Source organism: Thamnophis elegans, chromosome 9 (assembly GCF_009769535.1).
Source record: "Thamnophis elegans isolate rThaEle1 chromosome 9, rThaEle1.pri, whole genome shotgun sequence".
Classification (NCBI taxonomy): domain Eukaryota; kingdom Metazoa; phylum Chordata; class Lepidosauria; order Squamata; family Colubridae; genus Thamnophis; species Thamnophis elegans.
Window position 1 is genome coordinate 13,799,411 of NC_045549.1, and position 20,936 is coordinate 13,820,346.

General features: G+C 41.1%; 1 protein-coding gene across 1 annotated transcript; it reads left to right on the top strand.

Moving 5' to 3' along the window:
* Positions 1-760: 760 nt before the first annotated feature.
* IBSP (integrin binding sialoprotein) lies at positions 761-20,470 on the top strand. Its single transcript, XM_032223707.1, has 6 exons — positions 761-814; positions 8,949-8,999; positions 9,099-9,170; positions 13,463-13,531; positions 17,742-17,858; positions 19,913-20,470. Exons 1-6 carry the CDS (start codon positions 761-763, stop codon positions 20,468-20,470), a joined length of 921 nt encoding a protein of 306 aa, XP_032079598.1.
* Positions 20,471-20,936: the final 466 nt, after the last annotated feature.

Consider the following 20,936-nt stretch of genomic DNA (forward strand, 5'->3'; position numbering starts at 1 on the left):
ACCCTGCGAGGTGGGTTTGGCCAAGAGAGAGCGACTGGCCCAAAGTCACCCAGCTGGCTTTCATGCCTAAGGAATAACCCAGTGGTGGGATTCAAATAATTTAACAACCGGTTCACTGCCCCAATGACCAGCTGGGTATGCGTGGCTCAGTGGTCATGTGGGCGTGGCCAACTCAACTGTCACTCAGATCAATGGGCGTTTCCCCTTAGCTGTGACAGTGTAATAGGGGTTAACCAGAGACGCAGTTTCTGTAAGCAGGGCAATCAAGATGAAGCTAGAAACAACACCAGAATGTTTCCTTCCTGCCTTCCTTACAGGATTAGCCCTATAAAATGGAAAAAACAAAAGGAGATTTCTTCCAACAACCGATTCCCCAAACTGCTTAGAAAGGTAACAACCGGTTCTCCCGAATAGGTGCGAACTGGCTGAATCCCACCACTGGTATAACCACAACTCTCAGGTTTCTGGTTTCTAGACTAACAGGTCAACCACTACCTCAAACTCACCCTCACTTAAATATAAGTATAGAATGACCAATGTTAAAAATCTTTCCCTGTCATTAATTGAAGGTCTGTATAATGTACTGATGAAATCAATCAATCATTTGTCAAAATCCTACAATGAGACCCAACAGATATATTTCTGGTATTATTTGAACACAATTCAAATCTATCTATCTTTAATATCTTCCAATTTTCTTTATCTTCCTATTTGGAAATATATTTTCTTTTCCTTTCTCTCTCTTTCAGACACCAGAAAAATGAAGACAGCCCTGCTTTTCCTCTGTATCATAGGAATCACTTGCGCCTTCTCCGTGAGTAAAAATAACAATATTTTATCTTGGCTAGGATATATTGTATTGTGAATATTCACTTTAATGTCCATTCGTTGTATTATTACTAGGACTATATTATTTTTATTAATTAGAGAAGTTTTTCCACAACATAACAGATTTCAAATCCATTATAATATTTTGATTTTAAAAATCTATCAGTTAATCAGTATTTTTCATGCTAATATAAAATACATTATCTCCAAATGATAAATCATTTTTAGGTTCAGTTCTTTTGGGACAAATTATTACCCATTCACTTTTTTTTAATTCACCTGTTTATTCACCTATTATCTATTTATGCTTTTATGTATTTATCTTCTTTCCAGCCCCTTATACATTACAAATAGCCTTCTTTAGATTTGCTTCAATCTGCTTTTATCTCTGGCAATTAACACTACTAATTTACTGGCTGCAACTGATGATTCTGGATATTTATCTATGAATTCAGATTTTGGAATAGTTGAGGTGAACATCTTGATCCATGTAGGTTATGTTTACCGAAAACTGTTTGTACGCATGGTGCTTTTGCTGGAGCAATTGACAATTATACAGAGTAGGCATTTGCTCTCATAAAGCATTCCCTTTACATTATTCATATTTACACCCCAACTACACAGCTATACAGTATCCTTTAGTACAAACATATTTTAAAAAGCAAGACAGCCCCATAAAGAACTATTTCAAATTAATTGATAGTAATATAAATGCATAGATCAGTCTGTTTTCATGTTGAAAAAAATGAAGTTTTGCTCAATTCCATTATCCCCTGGTCATCAGATGGCTTGATTACTACAATGCACTCTATGTGGGGCTCCCCTTGAAGACCATTCAGAAGCTTCAGTTTCTGTCCAGACCACAACAGCATGGGCAGTGCCAGGCATGCCTGGGTATGCCCATATAAAACCTCTCCTTCATGAGTTGTACTGACTGCTAGTTTGCTTCCAAGCATGATTCAAGGTGATGGTCGCTCTTTGTAGAGGACATTAGAGGGCGTTGTTACTTGGGGGAATCATCTGTCGCGCATGGGAGCTGCCTGGCTGGTTTGATCTAGCAGAGTTGATGTGCTCCAAGTTCCATTGATTGAACGATGCCACCTATTGAGAGTTTGGAAGCATTTCTTCTCTTTAGCAGTGCCTGCCTCTGGAATGAGGTACCTCCCAAGATTAGAACAGCCCCCGCCTCCTAGTATTTTGAAGGCTGTTTGCCACGACTTTGAGTGAGGACTGTTGATGCCTCTTTCTTTCCTTTCCTTGTTCCCATTTGAGTTTGTTTTCTCTGCTACTGTATCTCTGCTCTTTGGTTTTATGCTGTTTTTGTGTATTGTGTTGCTCCTTGTTTTTAAATGTCTATCAAATTGTAAATCACCCAACATTCCTGGGAGTCAGGCAGCATATAGGTTTAATTTAATTTTAAAATATTTACTATTATTTTTGTCCTGATCATCAAATAAGCACAGTCAATTGATAGGATGTTGGCTATGGAATTTTTCTGGCCCTGTCAGTTTAAACATGAATCAGAAACTTGATCTGTATGCTTGCGAAGAGTCTAATATTGTTTTAGGAAACATGAATCATAAATATGTGTTCATCGTAGAACAATTATAATAAAACTCACCCCTATAAATGCCAGTTATCATTTGGCCAAAATTCTACCCATGCAGAGGAGGAAAATACAAGCATATTAGTATTAGTATTAGTATTAGTATTTAATAAATTTATAGGCTGACCAATCCCGAAGGACTCCGGGCGGCTTACAGAAAGTAAATTTTTTTTAAAATAAGGAATTTAAAAAACTGAGGAAACAGAATTAAAAACCACATCATACACCCAATCTGGTCAGGGCTGGACCTCAGTTATGAGGTCAACAGCCCCAGGTCTGCCAGAATAGCCAGGTTTTGATAGCCTTTCGGAAGGCCATGAGAGTGGGCAGGGTCCGGATCTTTGGGGGTAGTTCATTCCATAGGGTCGGAGCGCTACAGAGAAGGCCTTCCCCGGGGTGCCGCCAGACGACATTGTCTGGTTGACGGCACCTGGAGAAGGCCCACCCTGTGTGATCTTATCGGCCGTTGGGAGGTATGCGGCAGTAGGTGGTCTCGCAGGTATCCAGATCCTAGGCCATGTAGGGCTTTAAAGGTAATAACCAGCACCTTGAATCGCGTTCGAAGACCAATGGGGAGCCAGTGCAGCTCGCGGAGGATAGGTGTAACGTGGGTGTATCTTGGTACAACCAGTATCGCTCGCACGGCTGCATTCTGGACTAGTTGTAGTCTCCGAACACTTTTCAGGGGCAGCCCCATGTAGAGCGCATTACAGTAGTCAAGTCTTGAGGCGACGAGGGCGTGAGTGACCGATATTTAAGGTAACTTAGAGGTTTGCAGAGCTATGAAAAATCTTTGTAGACAGGTAGGTAGAAGGCAGAAGAAGAAACCCAGAGCATCCAATGTAGGCTCAGTTTGTTCACAATAGGCATCAAGGTATCCCCATGATATGGCCAAAATTCAAGACCATGGCTGGAACGGTGTGATCAAAGTGTAACTTTTCTAAAATGCGTGGCACATGGACACACACGAAAAATGCAGGCAGAACTTTGATCGCAAAGTCCTAGCAGCCATCTTGACTTTTTGACCCCACCCTGAAGACACCCCCTGGTGGACAGTTTGCTCATCAAGTCATCCAACGGGAAGGACAAAACTAGATGAATCTGATGAATTCAGATGGAATGGAGAATCCTACAGAAGGCCACAGAAGCACGAATTCTTAATAAGACGTTATTCCGTGAATCTTTTTGTAGCAAGTTCTGTTTGAAGAGCCATAATTTCCAAGTCACTACATACAGTATAACAGATTGGCTTTAATACATATTATTAAAATCTTACCTCAATATACTGCCCTGTCCCGTGTGCCATACTACAAGAAAGCTAAGGACTAATTTGGTACAAGATCCAAGCTATGGAAAAATGTCATAGAGAAAAACGTGAAGGAACTGAGTAGGTTTAAAGTCATAAAAAGATTACTGGAATACTTAATACTTCCGAGGGACCCTATAGGAATTGTTATATAGAAGTATGGATGGATGGATGGTGTTCTGACCTAGGTTTCCCCAGCAGCACAAAGCCGAGTCCTCGTCCCGATAAACCCCTTTTATTTAATTTACAGTGAATTCCTCTCCAGCAAAGTCTTTCCTCTCCCACAGTCTTTCAAGATAGTTCACAATTACCAACCTTTATCGGGCTAGGAGGGTGGCCAGGCCGATATCTTTCAGATGCTGTAATACTTGGCAAGAATGCAGGAATGAACTAATTGTCTCCTGCAAACTCCCCTCCCCTTTCGCTCCTCTTTTATTCCCTATGGGAGGGGCCATTCACCATCCACCTGTGGCTTTACTTCCAAGTCAACCTTTGTCCCTTCGTCGGGCAACTCTGCGTATGCGCACACTGAGAACAGGCTCCCGCTGTTCGTCTGCCTCACTGATGTCTGACTCTGAAGGCAGCTGATAACTGTCATATGGCTCTGGCCCCCTCTCTGCCTCCAATGCAGAGAAATCGTCAGAGCCTTCCCCAGATTCCAGGACCGGCCCACGTTCCTCCCCAACCTCCTCACTGTTCAAATCTGCTACTAGCTCCACTGGCTGCTGACGGGCAACAACAGATGGATGGATGGGAGACAGGACAGGAGAACCTATAGCAAAGAGAAGGTATCTAGTGGACCTTCTTTATCTGAGATCAGACGTCATCTAAATATTTGTAGAAGTGTACTTTTCCTGTATGTTTTCAAACAGATATCGAGGAACACCCTGGTCATGAATGGTCTAAGACAGTGAGATTGAAACAGTGCGCAATTATGCAGATCTTTAAAGGGATGCTTCATTTTGAGAGTGATTTGAGAAAAGCACCTCTTAAGGCTTGTTTATAGAATGACATAGTCCGTTCCCATCTAAAAACGAAGCTCCTCCTTGTTTTCGTGTCTCTCATCTGAGGATCTTCTGATAGTTCTAACAGCCTTTTCAAGAACTGGTTCACAGTTCAAGATAACAAGAACTATTGATGCTGCAGCTTTGCCTGAACAAGGCGAACTGTTTTTTTCCTACACAGTAGAAACCACTTCGCGAAGGCAAAGCCAAATATTTCATGTAAGCCTGTTAGATAATCAACTAACAATTGCCCAAATCCACAATTACATGGTATGTCGAACTGGAGACAAATGAAGTACAGAGATAATATTAGCCAACAACTTCATCAGCGCAAGTGTGATCTACCCTGCTTCCTTTTGCACTGAAATTCTGAGTCTGGATGGTGTAATATATGTCCTTTGGAAGATGCACTTCACTTAGCTTCTTAAACTTTGCCAACTTGACGTGGTCTGATAAATGTGACGAGTCAAGCTGGCTACTCACTTGTTGGTAGTGTAGAAATTTATATTTATTTATCCCAAGAATAAGATATCATTTAAACTTAATGTTCTGTAAGTAGTAGATTGCATGTTGTTAAAAGAAATCTATGACTTAAGGCAATTACAGGAACATCCACAAATTTATTGTTAAAAACACTCTTGTTGTTACACTATATTTAGGATGTAACCGAACGATAATGATAAAGCAATGGAGCGTAATTGTTCATATCCCAAAAAGTAGTGAACATATCTTATACTTCAATGCAGGGGTGGGCTTCCAAATTTTTAGCAAGGGGTTCTCTGCCCGGTTGCTGGTGAATAGCCATGGTGGGCGTGGCCTAGTCAGCCTCCTGCACCATGGTGGGGAGAGGGCGTTTATGCCCTCCCCTGACTCCGGAGGCTTTCCTTGTGCCTTCAGGAGGGTGAAAACAGCCTCCCCAGGCTCTGGAGGCCCCCTGGGCCTCATTTCCGGCCTTCCCAAACTTCCAGTAGGGCCATTTTTTGCCATCGCCGAGCCTCCGCACACACGCCCTTCACTTACCTGCATACAGAACGGGCTGTGTGGGGACTCCTGGGAGGGCGTGGGTCGGGTGGGGCCAGCCTGGAGTGGGATTTGGGGGTTCTCCAAACTGCACAGAATCTTAGCTAGAGGTTCTCCCAAACACCTGCGAACCCCCAAAAGCCCACTCCCTGCTTCATGGTAAAGGAAGAAATCCAGCAACTGAATTATTTGTCAGTCAGCTATGCCATCTAGTGGAAAATAGTAAGAAAAATAATTTCTTGTATTGTCAATATCAATCTCTTACTGGAGCACAATGCACACCAGCATTACATAAATACTAATATTTCATCAGGAAATTGCACAACTCTTGATTAGCAACTCTTCCTTATGTACAAAGCTATCTGCTATATAACATAAGTGCAAATTACTGTATATACTCGAGTATAAGCCTAGTTTTTCAGCCCACTTTTTGGGCTGAAAAAAGCCGCCTCGGCTTATACTCGAGTCAGTGAAAAATTTGCCCGAAATGGAGGAGAAAAAGGGGCGGGGCCATGCCGCTGGGTGACACTCGTGAATGGCCCAGTGCCCCTGTGAGTTTCCCCTCCCTCTGTGTCAGTTTGCCGCGCAGCGCACACCGCACCATCCCCCCTCCTCACGTTCTAATGTAATGCAGGGCTGTCTTACGATTCCCCTTCCTCCCCCTCCTGCCGCTCTGCAACGATGTCCCACCTCCTCCTTGTTATGGCAAGCAGCCACATAGCGATGTCCCACCTCCTCTGGTACAGTGATCCAATGTTAGGAATCACTGTGCCGTGTGTCATAGGAGGCGGGACATCGCTCCCGCGGCTGCACGGGACATCATCATCACAGCGGGACGTCAGCATCATGAGGTGAGTGAAGTATTTCATTGAATACACCGCTAGTTTACTGTTTTTCTTTGAAATAAATATTCAAAAACATTATTGGTATCTATTTTTATTTTTGAAATTTACCGGTAGCTGCTGCATTTCCCACCCTAGGCTTATACTCGAGTCAATAACTTTTCCAGTTTTTTGTGGTAAAATTAGGTGCCTCGGCTTATATTCGGGTCGGCCTATACTCGAGTATATACGGTAGCATCCTAACAATTCCTTGGAATTATATAGCAGTCCCTCATTCTTTCTGGGCATCTGACTTAAGCTATAATAAACATACACAACAAATGAATTCATTTAGGCCAGTGGTTCTCAACCTTCCCAATGCCACAACCCTTTAATACAGTTCCTCATGTTGTGGTGACCCCCAACCATAAAATTGGTGTCTCGGTTCCTAAGACCATCGAAAATATGTGTTTTCCGATGGTCTTAGGCGACCCCTGTGAAAGGGTCGTTTGACCCCCCCAAAGGGGTCCCGACCCATAGGTTGAGAACCACTGATTTAGGCTATAAGACCATTTTCTCTTTTCTCCATCAGTTCATTTTTAGGCATCTGCAAAATAGGTCAATTCAGGAACAAATGAATGAATTTTGCATGGTCCCTCTCAATTTCATTACATTTTTGGAAGGATGAGCAATAGTTCTGTTTTAGAGTAAGAGGTTAAGTTCAGTTCCCAACCTCTCCCAGAAGAGCTAAAAATATTCCTGCTTGAAATAGTCCAGTTATAATAATATGTCTCATATAAAGCAAATTCATATACCTCTAAATTGTTACTGAAGATACCATTAAGCTAGCTCACCCATCCCTTTAACCAAGTGCTGCTAATTCTAACCAGAAGTACCGGTTCTGACCTAGGCTTCCCCAAAAAGCACGAGGCAGAGTCCTGGTCCCGACAAAACCCCTTTTATTAAACAAATGTGAATTTCTCTCATTCACATTCAGCAAGGTCTGGCAAACAGTCTTTCAAAGGAATATTTATGACTACAGACCTTATCTATCTTGGAAAGCTGCCATGTAAATATTTTCCAAATGAGATGCTGCGCTAGGAAAGAAAGTCTCTGATGTTCACGGACAGATCTTCACACTCCTGAAATGAATCTAAGGACCAACCAAACGGTTTCCTGCAAAAGCCCACTCCCCTTTTATTTCCTATGGGAAGGGCCCATCACCTTCCGTCTGTGAGTTTACTCCCAAGTTGACCCTGATTTCTGAGTTGTTGTTTTCTTCTGGCAGCTCTGCGCATGTGCACACTAGGAATAGGCTCCAGCTGTTCCTCAACCTCACTGCTGTCTAACTCCATAGGCACCTGATCACTGCCAGACGGCCTTGATCCCGTCTCTGCCTCCGACACAGAGTCCTCATCTGAGCCTTCCCCAGCCTCCAGGACTGGCCCATGTTCCTCCACAACCTCCTCACTGTCTGACTCTGCTGCCAACTCCTCTGATTGCTAGCAGGCCACAACAGTACCATTGCTGGTCCTAGCCATATGTGTTTCCCAGCCTGGAATTTTGTTTAAGGCTTCACTATCTCTGCCCTACTTTTACAAGAAATATTTAAAAAGCAAATTCAGATCCTATAGATATATAGATAGCTTTTACCATTCTATTTTCATGCTCAGCCTGTTACCACTAGGCTCTATGATGGCCAGCTTATTATTCCTTTAATGCTGATTGCTGTTTCTATAAAGAATACCAGAATAACAACAGAGTTGGAGGTCTTGTAGTCCAACCCCCTACTCAGGCAGGAAACTATATACCATTTCAGATGGTATTACATGGTGTTCATTACATTTCGGTACAGGATAGCACTCCTATTGTACTACTTCTGGATTTGTTTATTGAAACTGCAAAAAAACTTTGGGTTTTGATTGATAGAATAGAATAGAATTCTTAAGCATTCTTCTATTATTTAACAATTATTTAAGAATTCTTAAATAGATTAGATCTATTTATGGTGATAGAAGTACTGTTTGTTATGCCTTATTCTAGTTCAAAGGATCATTGATGTTTTAAGTTCTTATCTGTATTGAAGAAAGTCAGAAGTTACTTTTTCCTCTAGTTTTTCCCCTTTAAATCTTGTTTTTTCTGTTGTTCTTTCAGTGTTTTTCCCCCTCCTTTAACTCTTTCTTTGCTTTGCTTTTTGAATTTTATACTTTTTTGAAAATTAATAAAGTTTTTTTTTAAAAAAAAAGTCCAAAGTACATTACAGGAAACAAATATGGAGACTGAGGCTGACGCCAAAATTAAGTTAGCCCTACAATAAAAATGAAATCACTCCCTTTCTAAAGTTATCTCCTCTTCTGTTGTAGGCAAAACACTTCCGAAGAAGATTTAAGTCAGACGATTCAGAAGAAAATGCAGTATGTTGGCAAAATCCTTGAATTTTTACTTTGCTACTAAGCATCTAAATCCTCCCTTTTAAATTTAACTATTAAAATGTCTTTCTTTTATTTTGACAGGTGTTCAAAAACAGATACAGGAATTTTCTTTATAGATACCCTTACTTCTACCCGCCTATGAAAAGATTCCAGGTAAATACAGTTTTTTGAAAAAAACATTTAGACTCCAGACAGGAGTTTCTACAGAAAGCGAGATCAAAAAAGGTAAGATGGCAACTCCAATAGTACAATCGAAGGCTGTCACCTTATAATATGCAACACGTGCACAAAGAGAAGCAGGTCTTTGATTGCACAATTGTGGCTGCCATCTTAACCTTTTTGGCTATAGGCACACGTGCTCCAGATTCAAATCTTTAAAAGCACCAGTGCTGATTATTGAAGCACAATACGAAGATGGATATAGTAGCTATGTAAGCTGTATAATACCTGCAAATCAGTGGTGGCTTTCAAATTTTTTTAGAACTTCTTCTGTAGGTGTGGCCTGCTTTGTAGGAGTGGCTTGCTGGCCATGTGACTGGGTGGGAGTGGCTTGCCAGCAATGTGACTGGGTGGGTGAGGCCAACTTGTAAAATGTGGTGAAACTCACTTAACAACGTTCTTGCTTAGCAACAAAAATGTTGGCTCAGAAACTCTGGCATTTGAAGCACGCAAGTCTTAAAGCTGTCAAGTTACAAGACCCTTGCACCCCTAGTCCTTTGGGGAAAAAAACCCCAGGGGTGTTCAAACTTGACAGTTTTAAGACTTGTGGACTTCAACTCCCAGAATTCCTCCTACAGTCATGTTGGCTCAGGAACTGGCATTGAAGTGTGCAAGTCTTAAAGCTGTCAAGTTACAAGACCCTTGCACCCCTAATCCTTTAGAAAAAAAAACCCAGGGGTGTTCAAACTTGACAGCTTTAAGACTTGTGGACTTCAACTCCCAGAATTCCTCCTCTCGCTCTTCATCTTGATGATGTGCAGACGGGCGGAGGGAGGGAGCTGGAACCGGTTCTAAACAGCACTGTAGATTTGTGGAACCTCTTCTATAGAAGAGGTTAGAACTGGCAGGAACCCACCCCTGCTGCAAATACAGATAGTCCTCCTCAACTTATAGCAGTTCGTTTAGTTTACAGAATAACAAAGTTGGAAGGGACCTTGGAGGTCTTCTAGTCCAACCTACTGCTCAGGCAGGAAACCCTATAGCATTTCAGACAAATGGTTGTCCAATCTCTTCTCAAAAATTTCCAGAGTTGGAGCATTCACAACGTCTGGAGACAAATTGTTCCACTGGTTCATTGTTCTAACTGTCAGGAAATTTCTCCTTAGTTCTAGGTTGGTTCTTTCCATGATTAGTTTCCATCCATTGCTTCTTGTCCTGCCTTCAGGGGCTTTGGAGAACAGCTGGACTCCACCTTCTTTGTGACAATCCCTTAGATGTAAAGGTCTGTAGAGATTCTCAGTCATCCAGGTTGTGGTTGTCCCAAAGGTGCCTTTTCAGGAGGCAACTGGACTTCCTTGGTGGCGCAGTGGTTAAATGCAGCACTGCAGGCTACTTCAGCTGACTGCAGTTCTGCAGTTCGGCTGTTCAAATCTCACCGGCTCAGGGTTAACTCAGCCTTCCATCCTTCCGAGGTGGGTAAAATGAGAACCCGGATTGTTGTTGGGGGCAATATGCTAACTCTGTAAACCGCTTAGAGAGGGCTGAAAGCCCTATGAAGCGGTATATAAGACTAACTGCTATTTTTTTTTTGAAGATGTTTTGCTTCTCATCCATTCCCCACTCTCCTGTCAGAGCTGAAGAAGCTTCTTGGATGAGAAGCAAAATGTCTTCAAAGAAAAAAACAAAGCCTCCTGAAAAAGCACCTTTGGGACAACCCCTTAGATATTGGAACATAGCTAGCGACCATTCAAAGTTACAACAGCACTGGAAAAAATGATCATTTTACACACTTACAACCTTTGCACCATTTCCCATGGCCATGTGATCAAAATTTGTCCACTTGGCAACTGACTCATATTTATGACGATTGCAGTGTCCCATGATCCTGTCGTCATCTTTTGCAACCTTCTGACAAATAATGTCAATGGATAAGCCAGAGTCATTTAATAACTGTGTTACTAACTTAACAACTGTAATGATTCACTTAACAACGGTGGCAAGAAAGGTTGTAAAATGTTGCAAAATTCACTCAACAACTCCTCTCTTAGCAACAGAAATTTTGGGCTCAGTTGTCATAAGTCAAGGACTACCTGTAATTCTATAAAATGCCCAAATACCTGGTTTACTTATGTACAGCCGTCCAGATACAGTATATTCAACTTCGCTGAGGTAAAAATCCCATGGATAGTAACATTTTTACTATTCTTTCCATTCCTTTGCACCTGACAAATATGCAGAAAACTTGATTATGTATTAATTCTTGCCCAAATAGTCAAATATCAGAATTAAAATCACAGAAAAGGAAATAACTTGTATAGACCACAGATGGAAAAATACTGTTGATGATCCATGAAAATAATATATTTCTGGAAGGATTTCTTTCTTCTATTGTTAAGGAGACAAGTGGGATGTGAAAGAACATCCATAAAACAGTGGTTTCTTATGGACAAGTTGGGAGTAATGCAGGGGCCTGTTAATTATATGTTTTCAAATATGGGTCATGTAAGGAACTAAAAATTGTCTTCTGGGAATGTTGCCTCGACAGAATAGTGGTTTGGCATCTCTGTTACGGACAACGGAGATATTTTTATATTGATCAGTGGCCTTGCAGCAGAGGTGGGTTCCTACCAGTTCGCACCTATTCGGTAGAACTGGTTCATCAAATCTACCGAACCGGTTAAAAGAGGTTCCACCAGTGGACCCGGAAAGCAAGCCACACCTACAGAAGAGGTCCCAAAAATTTTTGAAACCCACCACTGCCTTGCAGCCTTGGACAACTTATTGTGTATCCTTCTTGCTTGTCTTATTATTCGCTATGGATAAGACAAAGTTTAACTCTGAACATCAATAGTTTTCTTAAAAGCCTGGAAGAGCTTGAAGTCATGGCCTACTTGACCCACACTTTTGGAAAGAGATAATGTTTTCTGCCTTTTACAGTAGCATGAAAGAAATTGACATAACCTAAGGTGGCTTATTCAGCTGCTAAGCCATGTTTAAGCTGGAATAATTGCCTTTCAAAGGCCATTTTAGTAAAATAAGCTAGTGCTTTATACAATGCACTCTACACTGAGCTGTGTGGTTTCAGATAAGAATCCTTCTAGAGAAAATTAGAGATGCAAGGATTACTGTAGAATCTAGAGATTCTATGATTAAATCAATCAAGATTAAATCAAATAAGGCCACACTTGGAATACTGCATTCAGTGTTGGTCGTCATGATGTAAAAAAGATGTTGAGACTGTAGAAAGAGTGCAGAGAAGAGCAACAAAGATGATTAGGGGACTGGAGGCTAAAACATATGAAGAACGGTTGCAGGAACTGGGTATTTAATGAAAGTTTAATGAAAAGAAGGACTAGGGGAGACATGATAGCAGTGTTCCAATATCTCAGGGGTTGCCACAAAGAAGAGGGAGTCAAAATATTCTCCAAAGGACCTGAGGGCAGGACAAGAAGCAATGGGTGGAAACTAATCAAGGAGAGGAGCAACCCAGAACTAAGGAGAAATTTCCTGACAGTTAGAACAGTTAATCAGTGGAACAACTTGCCTCCAGAAATTGTGAATGCTCCAACACTGGAAGTTTTAAAGAAGAGATTTATTTATTTATTTATTTATTTATTTATTTATTTATTTATTTATTTATTCATTCATTCATTCATTCATTCATTCATTCATTCATTCATTCATTCATTTACATTTTGTATGCCGCCCACTCTCAAAAGAGACTCAGGGTGGCTTACGATAAAAGGGAGGGGGGGTATAAAAAAAATAAACAACAGTTTAAAATTACACAACAGTCACAAATCTGAAGTGGGGCTGGACAACTCAAAAGCCCCAGGCCTGCCGGAACGGCCAGGTCTTAGTCGCTTTGCGGAATGCCGGAAGGGTAGTGAGGGTCCGGATCTCAACGGAGAGCTCGTTCCAGAGGTTGGTGCAGGAGGCTTTCCAGGTCCAAAATGTGGCACAGGGGGCAGAACATGCACCCCTCCCACGGCCCGTTTTGGGCCTGGAAGGCCTCGTGCACCAACCTGGAAGCCAGAAAAGGGCCTGGGGATGCTGCACAAGGTCCCAAAATGCAAGCGCCTCCTCCTTCCCCGCAGCAGAGACTCAAAGACCACCTGGGCGGCAGGAGGCGTGTGCGCATGCAAGGTGGAGCTGGGCTGGGGCGATGGCCATAGGTTCCTCATCACGGCTATATACATAGGGGAGAGCAAAAGTTGATTGTTTTTCTGTAAATATGCATTCTTGTTGTTTGGGAGCAAATGTCTCAGAACTGTCTCTCTTTCCAGTTTAACAGTGACTCATCTGAAGAAGGTTTTGGTGGCAATAGTTCAGAGGAGGAAGAAGAAGAAGAAGGGGTAAGGAATGTGTCTGGTTTTATTCAAACCAAACCCAAGGAGCATTGTTTTTAAACCCTATACTCTGTAAATGCTTATGGTGAAGATTAGTAACTGACCACAAGTTTCTATTCTGGTTTGATGTTGTATTTTTTTTTTAAGTCTAAGTCATCTAAACAAGCAGCAACCTTGCAGATACAGTAAAAGCTATCAGAATGGAAGCCTTTCTATTTTTGTCATGACTTGCAAGCAACAAAATTCTGACTGGGCCATCAAAATGAAGGAATAGGTTTTTGGCAAGAAACTGGCCTGAATTAAGGAGATCAATGGTAGACAGACAGGCAGGCAGGCAGGCAGACAGACAGACAGACAGACAGACAGATCCTGATAGGTAGACACAATATCAATAGACAAGAATATTTGCAGCTCAGGGTTGAACTGTGGGGTCCTTGGTGCTTTCTGAGCTGGGTTGTTTTCATGCAGACATTTCAATACCTAACTAGATAACAACATCATTGCTACTGAGTGTGGTTTTGCTTTTGCTTGATGGTGTGTGCTATCAAGCCAGTGTGGACTCAAAGGGGCTTTATTATCGTAAAAATGGTGGAGGATATAGGTAGATCAAAGTTGATTTGTGGGATTTCTGGTGTTCCCTGAGTTTGTTTTCCTGTTGCAGATATTTCATTACTAAGAAAGGTAACTTCGTCACTGCATGAGAACCAATTTGTACAAGGGGAAGATGAGTTTATGAGACCCAATCCAGTCTAGTGGTTAGAACACCAGGCTAGAAACGAGACCATGAATTCCAGTCCCAGCCTAGGCATAAAAGCTGGCAGGGTGACTTTCACTTTTCACTACAGTGAGAGAAAGTCTGTCACTTTCTCTCACTGCAACTTACCTCATAATGTTGTGGAGAAAATAGGAGGAAGAAGGAATATTAGATATGTTTGCAATCTTGAATTATCTATAAAAGTATACAGGCAGAATTTTTAAAAAGTCTAAAATACATACACACCTTTATGTACATCACCCATTCAGATTTCTTTTTTTTTTAATTGAACAAAAACACAAAAAAGAAATCATCCATTATCACATCTTGTAGAAAGTGTGTCGATTGGTTACAGATAACTTTCGTGCATTTCTTCCACAGTCGTTACTTATAGTTCATGTTAGATTATACACTTTAAATCAAAAATCTTTGTATATCTTACTATCAATGTACCACAATTCTCATTTGACTACAATTATTTGAACGTGCTTTTACCTCAAATCATTCATACTTAAAGACACCACATAATGGCATCCATTAGCTATTTCAAAAGATCCTCCAATAACATTACACCTTTATGACATCTTTTTAGTAAAAGTCAACTAATAAAGTTTCTAAACCTTTTTTTTTCCATTTGTCCATTCAGATTTCTTGTCTAAACATGTAGCGGTTGGGGAGAGACATCAATGGGGCAATAGGCAGAGGTGGTATTCAGCCACTTCGGACTGGTTCAGGCGAACAGTAGCGGAAATTTTGAGTAGTTCAGAGAACTGCCAAATATCACCTCTGGTTGGCCCCGCCCTCTCGCCCACGTCGTTCCCTGTCCTATATTCCCTTGTTTTTTAACTCAGCTGATTCATGAGCCAGAGCGGATTGTTGTGCTTCAGCTGATCTAAAAAAAAACAGCTCAGCTCACCAGTGCTGACACTGAGGGCAGTCTTTGAGTGCTGCGCACATGCGTTCAAAGCGCTCTCTCATAAAACCGTTAGGAAAAGATTTGGAATCCCACCACTGGTAGTAGGTAGTCCAACTTTGAGTTTTCAACACCTTCAGATACATGACTCCACCAATGGTGAGTTGCTAGCTGGTTTACTACTGGTTCACTTGTATTCGTGCATACGTGCAACGCTTCTGCGCATGCATAAAAGCTTCTGCGCATGTGCAGAAGCATCGGGGCGGGTGGGTGGAGCCTCTCGCTACTGCCACTACTGGGCCAAACCAGGAGCAACCCACCTCTGGACTCCACGGAGCTATAGTCTTTCTCAGATCCATTTCAGTGGTTTTATTCCAAAATATGTCCTGTCTTGACATAAGCAGAACCTCAACAACATTTAAATAAATAATCCTGTAATTGCCATTATATGAGGGTCATGGAGACCTCTGGTAGCTATCCAAATAGTTGGCCACACCCTGTAATTTTGCAAGTCCTTTCAATTGAGAGGGAAATGACTTCAATTTTTCTGGGTATCACATTTCGACTTATTTTTAAGCATTTTAACCATCTGATCTTAAGTTCAGCTACACTGGCATATAAATATTTAGGTTGGTCTGACCAGCAGTGTGCTAGAACAATATTGCAAAACACGACATTCTGCCAATTTTGTAGAAAGATATTATCAGAGTTCCAGGCAACTGCCCAAGTGCTTCAGATTCAATTTCATCTGGAAATTTTAGACTAAACTTTTTCAGGGTATCCTACAATCATGAAGTCATGGATTGATGGAATTTATACCACGTGTCCCAATGTATATCCCTCCAAAATTATAATTAAATATTAATATAAGCTTTGGGAAATATTGAAATTACCAATGAAAACTGGAACGCTGACATTTGATATATTTAATTTGATATATCATACAATATAGAAAATATTAGAGAATATAGAAATAGAGCTTATGTAAATACGAATGATATCAATGATACTGATATGGATTCGCCGTAATGAGTGGAAATTTGTGTTTTGTTTTTTTAATGTTTAAAAAAAGCTTAATAAAAATATTTTTTTATAAAAAAAAGAAAATTGGAATGTTGATATTTGATAATCTTGTTTATAAGGGCAAGGATTCCACAGGACAACTCCAGAAAATATTCTGTTTTTCACACCAATCATGATCATTAACACCAAAAGCTGCAGCAGCTGCCAAAAAAGCCAACACAGTTCTAGGCTACATAAACAGAGGGATAAAATCAAAATCACGTGAAGTGTTAATACCACTTTAGAATGCCTTGGTAAGGCCACACTTGGAATACTGCATTCAGCTTTGGTCGCCACGATGTAGAAAAGATGTGGAGACTCTAGAAAGAGTGCAGAGAAGAGCAACAAAGATTGGGGGATTGGAGACTAAAACATATGAAGAACGGTTGCAGGAACTGGGTATGTCTAGTTTAATAGAAAGAAGGACTAGGGGAGACATGAGAGCAGTCTTCCAATATCTCAGTGGCTGCCACAAAGAAGAGGGAGTCAAACTATTCTCCAAGGCACCTGAGGGTAGAACAAGAAGCAGTGGGTAGAAACTAATCAAGGAGAGAAGCAACTTAGAACTGAGGAGAAATTTCCTGACAGTTAGAACAATTAATCATTGGAACAGCTTGCTTCCAGAAGTTGTGAATGGCCCAACACTGGAAGTCTTTAAGAAGATGTTGGATAGCCATTTGTCTGAAACAGGGTTTCCTGCCTAGGCAGGCGATTGGACTAGAAGACCTCCAAGGTCCCTTCCAACTCTGCTATTGTATTGTAGAAACGTAAGAAAACCCACTGTGAATTGCCCTTTCTAGAAACTTGTGACTTTCTAGAAACTTGTGACTGCTTAGCCAGCTATCTAGGGATTAAGATTTGTATGAGAAGCCCTTTTGTAAATATCACTAGATATGAATTCCAGGTGCTTGATATGTGGGAAACATTATCCATCAACCCACCCATCCCCATCTCTGCCAAGAATGGGATTTGTTCTTTCAAGATCCATGAATGAATGGTATTCTAATTTTTGGAAAGGTGTCAAGCCCCATTTTTACCTTAGATTCAAATATTCATTTTCATTTAGTGGCTTGAGTGGATTTTTGATGATAGGATTGTTTCAAGTTGAGATATGTACCACCGTGTATTAGTAGCCACGGTGGCACATTGGTTAGAATGCAGTACTGCAGGCTACCTCTGCTGACTCTCGGCTGCCTGCAATTTGGCAGTTCAAATCCCACCAGGCTCAAGGTTGACTCAGCCTTCCATCCTTCCGAGTTCGGTAAAATGAGGTCCCAGATAGTTGGAGGAAATAGGCTGACTTTATAAACCGCTTAGAGAGCACTGTAAAGCACTGTAAAGTGGTATATAAGTCTGTGCTATTGCTATCTATAGGTATTAGTACTATTAAAATATCGATAGTGAATATGATAATTAAAATGTTTTCATTTACATATCTTTTGAAATAAAACGCAGTGTGATATTCGTATTGTTTAACGCCCCAACAGGGACAGTCAAATGAAGAAAATGAAGGTGGAAAGGGAAGTGAAGAGACCACGGTGGCTCCCACTACACCTGCAGCTGCAGATACAAAGACTGATGGAATTGCTGAACTTCCCACAGAGGTGAGCGAGTTATGGGAATTTGGAATACACCTTTTCATGGTCAAAGAGCTATAAAACAAGCAGACAGACAGACAGACAGACAGACAGAGGCGTAGGAGGAAGCTGAGCTTCAGGGTGTATCATCAACTGCCACATAGAATTTGGTGTTGTTAAAAAGTACCTGAAAGTTCTTGTTGGCTAATAGGAAGTTATATAATAACCATCTGACTGTCATGACACTAATCACTGAAAAGAAGGCAATATTAAGTTTTGGTATTAACACTAGACAGACATGTCACTGGAAGGAAAAAATCACAAAATTGCATCTCATTTATTTTGGCCATGGCATGTGGGAGAATTCACTGGGGAAAGCCATTATGTTTGGAAGAGTGCGAGATAAAAGGAAGCCAGGCTGCCAAATTACATGGCGGCTGGACACCATCAAAGCTGACCATAGAACAACTCAAAGAAGTAATGGAAGACATGGAAAGACCTGGTCCATAGAATTGCCAAGAGTTGGACACAATTGAATGGATAATATCGTCACTGTAGGGGATGACTAGGCTGAGCCTGAGGGAGGAGTCAAAGGCATCATCAATCCTGAATCCCTGAACCCTCACAAAAGAGCTAAGTCCAGCCCACCTTAAATTCCTTTCTTAACTCCCGCTCATTTCCCTTGACTGTTAGTAGTCCAGATTCTTGTAGAAAGTGTAAGCTTACAATAAATCTTTATACTCATTTGAACTGCATGAATCGCCTGATTTCCCCAGTGCTTGACAATCATCATCATCATCATTATCATATTTTGGTATAAGGCCAAATCAGATCATCACTGAAGAAGGAGATATGTACCCATTTCAGGGGTGGGTTCATGTCAGTTTTAACCTCTTCTATAGAAGAGGTTCCACAAATCTATAGTGCCGTTTAGAACCGGTTCCAGCTCCCTCCCCCTGCCCGTCCACACATCATCAAGATGAAGAGCGAGAGGAGGAATTCTGGGAGTTCAAGTCCACCAGTCTTAAAGCTGTCAAGTTTGAACACCCCTGGGAGTTTTTTTCCTAAAGGGTTAGGGGTGCGAGGGTGTTGTAACTTGAAGCTTGACATTTTGGCTGCTAAGCAAGAGCGTTGTTAAGTGAGTTTCACCACATTTTACAAGTTGGCCATGCCTCCCAGTCACATGGCTGGCAAGCCACTCCCACCTGGTCACATGGCCGGCAAGCCAATCCCACCCGGTCACATGGCCGGCAAGCCACTCCCACAAAGCAGGCCACATCTATAGAAGAGGTTCTAAAAAAATTTGAAACCCACCACTGACCCATTTCAATTTCTTTCATGCCACAAAAGCATACATAACATGTTATAGGAGTTTTGTGATACTTGGCCTGGGGAAGCTCAGAAGGAAGGGCATTCTGACATACATTGTAAAGTGCACGTGCCTTTGATATTTAGAGTAGCTCAGTGGATAAAGAGAAAATGATTCTCAGGGCCATCTTAACAGCATTATTGCCCCCCCCCCCCCCCCGGGCAAAGCAGTGTACTGGGGCCCCTACGACAATTACTCACAAGGATAAAAATGTAAATGGTCAATAAAATTAAAAATATATTTGCATGTTAGTATTAATTAAAAAATGCAGTAAAATGTAATAAACATGTTGCTGTATTTATATAATACAAGGTGCATTGAAGGGTTAGCATACACATATTAGTATGGGGCATCTATGTTCGGGCAAGTGCCCATTAGGCTCACGTATTAAGACAACCCTGATGATTCTCCCATCAAACATAGTTAGAATCATACAGAAATTGACTATCTGATCTAGATTGAACTGCAGCTCTAAGATCAGAAGGAATTTTTTTGGGCTTACAACAGGATATATGTATTGAATAAGAATTCAGTGGTATAAGTGGGTCTTTCAACTTTATGAATGTAAGATTCCCATAATTTTTATACAGTCCATATTGGTGAAGGTAAAAACAAGATCATACATTCTGAGAATGGGGGCCTTTGCGGATCATAATTAGCTTCCTAATCTATCCCTCCCTTTTAATTTTTTTTAAAATTTGCATCAATATAGGTGCCAGGAGTAAAAGAGCCTGCTCAGAAACCCGGCAAAGAAGCAGGTGATAAAAAGGTTGACAATGCTCCCAAAAAAGGCGCCAAGGAAGAAGACAGTGATGAAAATGAGGAAGAGGAGAATGAAGAGGAAGAAGAGGAGAAAGTAGATGAAAATGGAAGTGGCGCTAATGCCACCAGCACAAACAGCACTCTCGAAGAAACTGGAAACGGTGGAGAGGAGGAAGAGGAGGAAGAAAACGAAGCGACCACCATCAGTCTAACCACCTTGGTCACAACTGTCAACCCTACTGAAAGTACTACGGGCGAACAATTTCAAGACAGCACCACCGCTGCAGATCAGGGCCAGCATGACACGACCACTGAAGATCCATGGGTGCATGATGCCACCACCACAAATGGTTATGATGAACATGGATATGAAGTCCAAACTGATTATTATGGCAGTGAGAACGGGTACCCACGAGGAGATACTTTCAGAACATACGAGGATGAGTATAGTTACTACAAGGGGCATGGATACGATGTATATGGCCAAGATTATTACTATAATCAGTGAAAAAAATTAGCCAACCCTTGACATGTTGGTTATATATTTTTGCATGTCAATTGTTCACAAAAATCTACTCAGGAAAATGCATCACAATAGAATGGTGCTTGTAAAATGAAATAAGCAGTTGATAATCTGGTATTAGTGCTAACTATGAAAATATGCTGTTTTTAAAGGTTTGTCTTTGATCAATATTCATGTACCCATCATGGATTTATACAATGATTTATTTTAAAGAAATAATCACATTGAAGATTAATATTATTTTGTTGCTCAACATCAGTTTTTCTTTGGATGGTGCTGAACTTGGACTTGGTTCCATATTAGCCACTTCTTTGTCAGATGAAAACATTATCAGACTGAAGTTTGTTGTATAAAAGAGATGGCCCATTCTTATATTTATATTAAAGCTGAGATATACCAACCAGATTAACTCGAAGTAAACATAATGAAAGAGGTTAAATGTATCAGACTA